At 45.2% G+C, this 8,809-nt stretch overlaps 1 protein-coding gene across 1 annotated transcript; it reads left to right on the top strand.

The window, feature by feature from the left end:
- Positions 1-1,914: 1,914 nt before the first annotated feature.
- Positions 1,915-8,375, top strand: LOC127335194 (kinesin-like protein KIN-14F). The gene is made up of 17 exons (XM_051361795.2): positions 1,915-1,993; positions 2,554-2,717; positions 2,796-2,939; positions 3,487-3,822; positions 3,956-4,024; positions 4,183-4,362; positions 4,688-4,769; positions 4,841-4,930; positions 5,008-5,187; positions 5,506-5,612; positions 5,827-6,007; positions 6,154-6,316; positions 6,470-6,723; positions 6,810-6,973; positions 7,061-7,240; positions 7,376-7,950; positions 8,033-8,375. The coding sequence occupies exons 1-17, from the start codon at positions 1,927-1,929 to the stop codon at positions 8,172-8,174; spliced, it is 3,078 nt and encodes a 1,025-aa protein (XP_051217755.1). The 5' UTR covers positions 1,915-1,926; the 3' UTR covers positions 8,175-8,375.
- Positions 8,376-8,809: the final 434 nt, after the last annotated feature.

Below are 8,809 nucleotides of genomic sequence, written 5' to 3'. Positions count from 1 at the left end.
TGCAGCCAGACAAGGACCCGTTCAGGCCTAGCTAAGGAAGAGGGGGAGGAAATTCTGGGACCAGAATTCCCCTATTTGAGTGCAATTGGTGCACTCATGTACCTCGCGAATTGTACACGGCCGGATATTGCATTCGCTGTCAATTTGCTTGCTAGGTACAGTTCTGAGCCTACCAAGAGACATTGGAAAGGCGTTAAGGACATCTTCCGATATCTGCAAGGAACTAAAGATCTTGGCTTGTTTTATCGAAGGAATCAAGACCTATCAGTCGTAGGCTATGCTGATGCTGGGTACCTATCAGACCCGCACACGTCCAAGTCGCAGACTGGATATGTTTTCCTTTGTGGTGGAACTGCGATTTCTTGGAAATCGTCTAAGCAGACTCTCGTGTCAACTTCGACGAACCACTCGGAAATCATGGCACTATATGAAGCATCACGTGAGTGTGTTTGGCTTCGAAGGGTGATCACCCACATCCAGATCACATGTGGGTTGAATACCATCCAAACCCCAACCATTATCTACGAAGATAATGCCGCTTGTGTTGCACAAGTCCAGACGGGTTATGTGAAGAGCGGTCTTACAAAGCATATACACCCCAAGTTCTTCTATGCACATGAATTGCAAAAGATGAACGAGGTAAAGGTCTTGCATACTAAGTCGTGTGAGAATCTTGCTGATTTATTCACTAAGTCATTACCGGCATCTTCTTTTGAGAAATGTGTTCGTGGAATCGGTGTGATGAGACTTAGGGAGATGCAAGGTTTAGGGGGAGAATCTTCACAAAATCGTCACTGAAATCTTGATCCCGATGATTGAGTACTTAACTCTGCATTTAAGTGAATTGTACTATTTTTCCCCTTAAGTGAGTTTTTATGAAGTTTCTCACATGAGGTTTTTAACGAGGCAATTCGTGCAACATAGTAAGTATACCATGATCCTTCTCTCCATATTTTTCCCACTAGGTTTTTCGGAGTTTTGAGACATGGATATACGGATAATACCCAGGGGGAGTGTTGGGAAACTTGGGCCTCCGACGTGGCCCACTTCGGTGGGCACGTTTGGCTAAGTCTTCCCCCACGTTTAACGTTAAGTGGGTCTTATCCCTTTATGCCTATAAATAGAAAGAGCTCAATCATTGTACGTACCAGTTCACAGAAAGATCAATAAAGAGCTCTCCCCATATTCTCCCATGTGTCAATTTACTTTACGCATTCGGTGTACATTTGCTCTTCGTCTACTTCATCTATGTTGTGCACCCTCCGGACCGGCCAGCCGGCAGAGGTTGCACAGCACAAATAAACCCCCAATATACAAGTGGAGTGGAGCCAAGGAGATCTAGCTCGCAGCAGCTACTACTACCACGGCTTCACGCGCGGTCCCACATGCCATAATCCATTCCCGTCTACTAGTACAAAATTAAAGCCATGCAGTACTAGCACTGACGCAGCTGTGCAGGGTGTTGGATCTCATCTGACCGGATCGACCGTTTGAACTTTGAATCCGAATCCCTGGGTCGAAATCAGACACAAACAAGAAGTTAGAATGGTGTTTTGAATGAGAAAATAAATAGCGAACCCCACGGACGCCGAATCCCGATGCCCAAGCTGCGAATCCATTGGCCGGCGACGCTGTTTGCTGTTGGGCGCCCCGCTGCGGACCCTCCTATCTTTCAGCGGCACACTCGCTTGAGCTTGAGCACCCCCGTCATTTCAAACTGCTAGAACGAGACGACCCTGGAAAGTTTCTGTTAAAGCCCACCCTCTGCCCATCCTGCCTCTTCCTCGGGGTCGGAGTTTTTCAAACACTCCCATCCTGCCGTTGCCCGTTGGGATTCCAGCTCCACTTCGTCTGCGATCTGCGTGTCCGCCTTCCAGCGAGTTCGGGAGGTTGGCGAGCGACAAGGCGGCGGCAGCGGTTGACGAGATGAGGCTGCTCGGCGGCGCGGCGGCGGAGGACGAGGGGATGGCGCTGCGCAAGGCCGAGGAAGCCGGTGAGTTACTTCTCCTCTCTTCCGCGTCTGGAGGGCTTCCTTATTACGCATCTCGCGTCTGCCATTGTAATGCGGTTGTGATCTGCGATTTGCGCCATCGCGTGCGCCCGCCGTTACGGTGGTGGCTTGGTTGGCGTTTGAATGGCGCTGAGTTCAGCTGCGGCGGCGAGGACTGGGTTGAGTGCCCTCTCACGACGCTCATCACTTGGGCATTTGCGCACGGAAGCACCCAGGAGCCAGGAACTAACGAGATCACTGTGCCATGGCGCCGCGAGATTAACATTAATTGTTCGTACTCATTACTACTCCCGCTTGCGCATAATGTGAACTCGAGTTGCATTTAGGAGTACATCCGGCATTTCCCCCTTTCCGTTTGGTTTTTAACTTGGACTGAATACAAAATGATTAGAGCACAATCAATTCATCTATACTTCAAAAATCTCCGGATTCCGTATTTCCTCAACATTGTTTCTCTGCACGAAGTCGAAAGGCGAGTTCCTCTGTAACCGTACGTTACAGATTGCCACATCCCTGAATCTAATCTGGTTACCGATACGCAGCTGCGCGGAGGTGCGAGGCGGCGCGATGGCTGCGCCAGATGGCGCCGGCGGCGGTGGAGGCGCTGCCGGAGAGGCCGTCCGAGGAGGAGTTCGGCACGGCGCTGCGCAACGGCCTCATCCTCTGCAAGGTCCTCAACCGCGTCAACCCCGGCACCGTCCCCAAGGTACGGACAATCCGTAACAAACAACATACTGGTCCATAGCCCGATTTGGGATCTCAATGCTGGTTGCTGTTTCGGCAGGTCGTGGAGAACCCCGTTGACGCGGTGCAGTCGGCCGATGGGGCGGCGCAGTCCGCCATCCAGTACTTCGAGAACATGCGGAACTTCCTCGTTGCGGTTTGTGAGATGAATCTGTTGACATTTGAAGCCTCCGACATTGAGAAGGTACGGGATTGACATAGCGCTAGCAATTCTCAAACTACTGCCATGTTGTCCTTGTCTTACCTGTTGGTAGAGTACATTGATTTGCTCAATTCTATAGCATGAGACGATTCACTAAATTTGTTCCCCAATTTGTGATTTGCTCAATTGTATAGCCTAAGATGATTCACTAGATTTCCCCCCCATTTGCAAGAGAATGGGTTAAAGTTAGTTGTTAGTACTCATTTAATGTTCAACTAGACCAAATAAGTAGAATACATTTCAAGGGTATCTTAGTGAGACTGCAATGGGGCAAACATCTTCAACCCAATAAACTTAAGCTAAGAGTAGATGTACAACCCCACCGCCATGTTTCAAGTCATTGTGCTTGTGGTTCAGGGTTCCTATTTCTTATACTGGGACTCCTAAATTATTCCATAAAAAACACCTTCAGCCAAGCTATAGAGTCTTTAATTTTTCTAACACAAAGTATATGGTACTGCTAGTAGTTTGGAATTTAGCTTGATAGTTTGAAGATGTGTCATCTGAATTCTGCCTACAACATTGGCAGGGAGGTTCGTCAATGAAAGTCGTGGACTGCATACTTTGTCTCAAAGCATATCACGAGTGGAAGCTCTCGGGTGGAATCGGTATATGGCGGTACGGAGCTATTGTTAAGATTGCGCCCTCAAGCAAGAGGTTGCCTTCACACTCATCCAGGTTTGGAGGCTCAGCTGACCAGAACCAACAAATGCTGGAATTCGTGCATCTCCTCTCCGAGGTCTCCCTTGAGGAAACTAGAGTTGAGGAAACTCAGCATTCACTTTTCCAGCAGTTTGTTCTTCGAGTCGTGCGCGCATTCCTTCTGGAATGGAGTGAAGCTGACGAGTTGCCTTTAGATGATATGGTAGGTAAGTTCTGCTTATTCTATATATTGCTGATCCTATTAGCAGTACTAGTTTAATCGATGCCCTCACCAATGCTGAACTTTGACCGAAATAACCGTTGAGTTGACTTCCTTATGGTGGTGTATTTTTCAGGTCCTTGAAACAATACTTGAGCAAGCCTCGAAAGAATTTACCATTCTGCTAGTGTCCCATCGCAATCAGGTGCGGCATCATATTTGTTCTCCTCGGTGTCTTTTTGTTATCATTGTGTAACTTATGTACACCACTGAGTTAGGAAATAGGTTGCATTTGCCAAAATTTGAAAATTTGCGTACACACATGCTTGAAACCTTACTTTTAAAACATATCGTATGTAACAGGTCAGATCACTTTTAAGGAAGATGATGAAAGATGAAAGTAGAGTATGCTCTAAGCTGGAGTTGATCGAAGCTATTTCAAAATCATTGAATGAAACTAATCTGTCCTTACTCTCTCCACAACAATTACCCCAACGCCTGGATGGTGGTGGAGGACTTGAATACCAACAAGAAGAGCTTGAGGTAGCAATCGTTCTGCAATCCATTGTGCTGCTTTAATTGGTAGCTGCCAGTTTATAATGAGTGAAACAAATATGATTCTTCCTTTATAGTAACATAAATCTTTAGCTGGCAATCTGTCAAGCTGTATGTTAAGTATAGTCTCAGCTCCAGGTTTTCCTTGCCATGGTCCCCCATTAGTAAGGAAAGCTATCAGTAAAGTTACCCAAAAAAATGTGTACTCCTAATGACAAATGTCATTCTCTAGGTTAATATATTCACTCATCTATGTCTTGAATGATCTTGAATTATGCTGATCATGATTTTCTTTTGAAATCGAAATATTCAGAAGTTAAAGCTGTCCTTTAATGACATGAAATCTCAAGTTGAATCTACTCGAGCTAAATGGGCGGAAGACTTAACGAGGCTAGGTGAGTGATTGTTCTGGAATTTTGTATGTCATCATGTTCTTTGGTCTCTAAACATTATCGCCATATTGCAGAAAGCTATTTTGAGGCTCAGAACCATAATGCTTACCACAAGTTACTGGAGGAAAATCGTAAGCTGTACAATCAAGTCCAAGATCTGAAAGGTGAACCACAAATGGATTCAGTTCATTTTGTTAGTAGTAAGATATATTGTTATTGACAGCTTCAGTATGCTTCTTAGGTAGCATTCGGGTGTACTGTAGAGTGAAACCTTTCCCGAAGACGCAGTCTGATCAACGGTCTACTGTTGATCATATTGGAGAAAATGGGGAGATCATGATTATGAACCCTGAAAAGCAAGGAAAGGATGGACGAAAGATATTTTCATTCAACAACATATTTGGACCTAATGTTTCACAATGTACGTCATTGAATTTCTCTCAGTTTTTGTTCTTCATGTACTGTAAATCAGTTTCCTCCAGTACCTTTCTGAAAAAAGAACTGATGGTTAACCAGAAAGTTATGCTAAATTCTTAGTTTTATCTATAAAGAACTGATGATTCACCAAAAAATTATGCTAGTTTGCTGTTATACAGTTATTAGAAAGATAAAATTATTTGTTGATTATGCACAGTAGAAACATATTCTGTTGATTCACTCGGAAGTTATGCTAAATTGCTTACTTTGATTTCAGTTCTTAATTCTACAAATCTACTCACTTTCATTTTATTTGTAACAGCTGATGTTTATGCTGATACACAACCACTTATAAGATCCGTGATGGATGGCTATAATGTTTGCATATTTGCATATGGTCAAACAGGATCTGGAAAAACTTATACTATGGTAATTCTTCACATTTAATTTTACCTTGAAGTTCAAGCCATTGCTTCTGAGGAACATGTTTAAATCAATAAATACAGTACTATAACAGAATGTTTTCCAATGAAACATTATAAACGAAAAGATAAAGATTTTTAATACTGGAAGTTTTCTTTTGCTCAATCCATGATTTATGTTTGCCTTCTAAATGTACTTTTTGGGTCCATGTTTTACTCAGAGCGGTCCAGATATAACAGCAGAGGGAACCTTGGGTGTGAACTACCGGTCGCTAAATGATCTGTTTGATATTTCTCAAAATAGATCAGATACCACAGCATATGATGTGAGAGTTCAGATGATTGAAATTTATAATGAACAAGTGAGAGATCTACTGATGACCGATGGTTCAACTAAACGATATCCTTTCATGATTGCACAAAAAACTTATTTCAAGTTGGCAATGCACATATCTAATATATTGTGTTATGCTTACTTCACTTGCTTCACCTTCCAAGTTCTCTTCACTAAGTTTTTCTTCTGGATTGTTCCTTAACTATTAACACATTAGAGATTCGTAACAATTCTCATGTAAATGGGCTCAACATCCCTGATGCCAATTTAGTGCCAGTGAAGTGCGCACAGGATGTTTTGGATCTGATGAAACTTGGCCACAGAAATCGGGCGGTTGGATCAACTGCTCTTAACGAACGAAGTAGCCGCTCACACAGGTACTCCAAAACTAATGCATGGAATTTTATCTCATACCAGGGTTATATCGTTGCTACAATGTCCTCACACCATCATATCATGAGATTCTCTCTTGAATCATCTATGACATAGGCATAATCACTGCATGCTGTAATTGTGCTACTCTTCTTCAGTGTGTTGACAGTTCATGTGCAAGGGAAAGAGATCATTTCGGGTTCAACTCTAAAAGGATGCCTTCATCTGGTGGATCTTGCGGGAAGCGAGAGGGTGGACAAATCTGAGGCTGCCGGTGAAAGGCTGACTGAAGCCAAACACATAAACAAATCGTTATCCGCGCTTGGTGATGTCATAGCTGCACTTGCCCAAAAGAGTTCACATGTTCCTTACCGAAACAGCAAGCTAACACAAGTGCTGCAAGATGCTTTAGGTACACATAATCTCTTGTAACATTTAAAACTTGCTTCGTCCAGAATGCGGACATTGCTAATTATTTGTTTATTTCTTGTGATATAGGTGGCCAGGCAAAGACATTGATGTTTGTGCATGTGAATCCTGAAGCGGATTCTTTTGGCGAAACAATTAGCACTCTCAAGTTCGCCGAGCGTGTAGCCACCATAGAACTTGGTGCAGCTCGTGTCAATAAGGAAGGCGCACAGGTCAAAGACCTGAAGGAAGAGGTATGGCATTGTGTTACTGAATTCTGAAACGTTAGCAGGCGTTGAAACTTTCTGTTCGTCACTCATGATACAAAAACTGTCTGTCAGATTGGTAAACTGAAATCGGCACTGGATGAGAAGGAACGTGAAGCAGCACAGCTAAGAGATGTCACAAACAGTATAACCTCTGATAAAAGAAATGCAAGAGCGAGATCACCTCTCACCACCGGTTTGCGCTACAAACCTGAAGCTAGGCAGGACTCCAGCATTGACACTTGCACAAGCGAGGTACTTAGCTTTAGAACCACCCTGAAATCTCATGCATTTTTCCCTTTGTTTTCAAAATGTGTTCAAACACACACAGAACACACAGTACCTTGCTCACAGAAATGGCCTAAATATAAGACTTGTTCTCTGTTGCAGATCAGAAGCTCGTCATCAGGAAAGCAGAGAAGGTTTCGCTCTCCGCTGTCAGTGCGAGAGCTAGATGACAAGTCACCTGTTATCAGCAGGGAACTATACTTCAGTTCACGGAAGTTCAAGACTCCGTCTCCTCCAGTTCGGAGTTCATTCTCTTCTGAGAGATCTGGCACCACGAAAACCGTGGAGAAGACCGAAAGCATCATCGAGTGCACTCCTACATCAAAGGTTGTCGAACCGCCTGCAAAAGCACCGCACGGCAGCAGCAGCGCTAGGAGAACACCCGTGTCCATTCTGACCGAGCAGAGCCTACGGAAATTCCGAGACTCGGAGGAGAACAGGAGGGCAAAACCACCTGTTCGAGAAAGCATGACGAAGAGCAGGCTTGACAGTGCACGGAAAGAGGAGGAGCAGCAAACGTCAGGCGCTAAAGTGAGGTCGGAAGCCAGGGTCAGGAAGAACTGGTCTGATATTGAAAATGATTTCGGTAACAGCGAGCCTACCTTCCATTCCAGCCGGAAGGCGAAAAAGCTCCTGCCGCAACCAGCGACGAGGCAGTCCCAGACCATTGATCTCAGGTACGAACAGCTCCTCGTGTAATTCTGTACCACTTGGCAACGCGTTCACTCACAAGAGGCAATTCTGTTTGGGTGTTGTCAGGGCGTCGGTCAGGGAGGTGGAGGCTGTGACCGAAGGGAAGCATCGCCGGAACAGGCCGCCGCACGCCGAGAGGACCAATGTCCCGTTGCCGGAGACACGCCGCAGCGTCTCCCTGCCGCGCGGGAAATTCGCGCCCGTGTGAATCCTGTGGCTGGATTTGGGTACTTGTCATTCTTTGATTGTTGCGATGGCGTCGTGTCATAGTGTGCGTGTGCTTGTGTGATGCCACATTGCCACATATTGTGTTGTCCGGCCCGATCAGCAGGCTTCTATGGCTGGGTAGAAGGAACCTGAGGATCAATCACATCGTTGGTCAAGTTCGTTCATGCATTTGTTGTTGATATGTTCCCGATAGATCTCGTGGCCTTTGTACATGTGGCGGTATAAATCATATTTCATGCAGAGGTCCTGTGTTAATCGGAAACTGAAATTGGTGCTACTAAGGAAGGTCCCGTGAGATAAAATGATAGTATTGTTAGAGCATCTCCACTAGCGTCTCTAAAATAAATTGGGACGCGCCGGACAATTGACCACGTCTAGTCGTGCGTCTCAAAGGTCCTCTCGGTCTTGCGCGGCCTAATAGAGTGTTTGGCTTCCCCTACCTATCCCAACGATAGTTGCGGGGCGTCGGACAAAGGTCAAGCGAGGTGGGTACCCATCTGCAAGCAAATAAAGTTACGATGTTGCCTCCCGCCTTTCTTTCACGACATGCCTCCCCTCCAACTGTTGCTCTATTCGTTGGCCATTCTGAAAGAGTATATCACATGCACCAGCCTC

This window comes from Lolium perenne, chromosome 2 (assembly GCF_019359855.2).
Source record: "Lolium perenne isolate Kyuss_39 chromosome 2, Kyuss_2.0, whole genome shotgun sequence".
NCBI classification, from domain to species: domain Eukaryota; kingdom Viridiplantae; phylum Streptophyta; class Magnoliopsida; order Poales; family Poaceae; genus Lolium; species Lolium perenne.
Note: the sequence above shows the minus strand (reverse complement) of the source record. Positions and strands in the feature narration are given on the sequence as shown.

Bases quoted from the DNA above. Each gene is read 5' to 3' on its own strand.
- LOC127335194 (XM_051361795.2), top strand. From the start codon at position 1,927: ATGAGGCTGCTCGGCGGCGCGGCGGCGGAGGACGAGGGGATGGCGCTG. The intron at 6,008-6,153 runs ATCCTTTCATGA...CTATTAACACAT, and splicing joins CGATGGTTCAACTAAACGAT to TAGAGATTCGTAACAATTCT. The intron at 7,951-8,032 runs GTACGAACAGCT...GGGTGTTGTCAG, and splicing joins TCCCAGACCATTGATCTCAG to GGCGTCGGTCAGGGAGGTGG.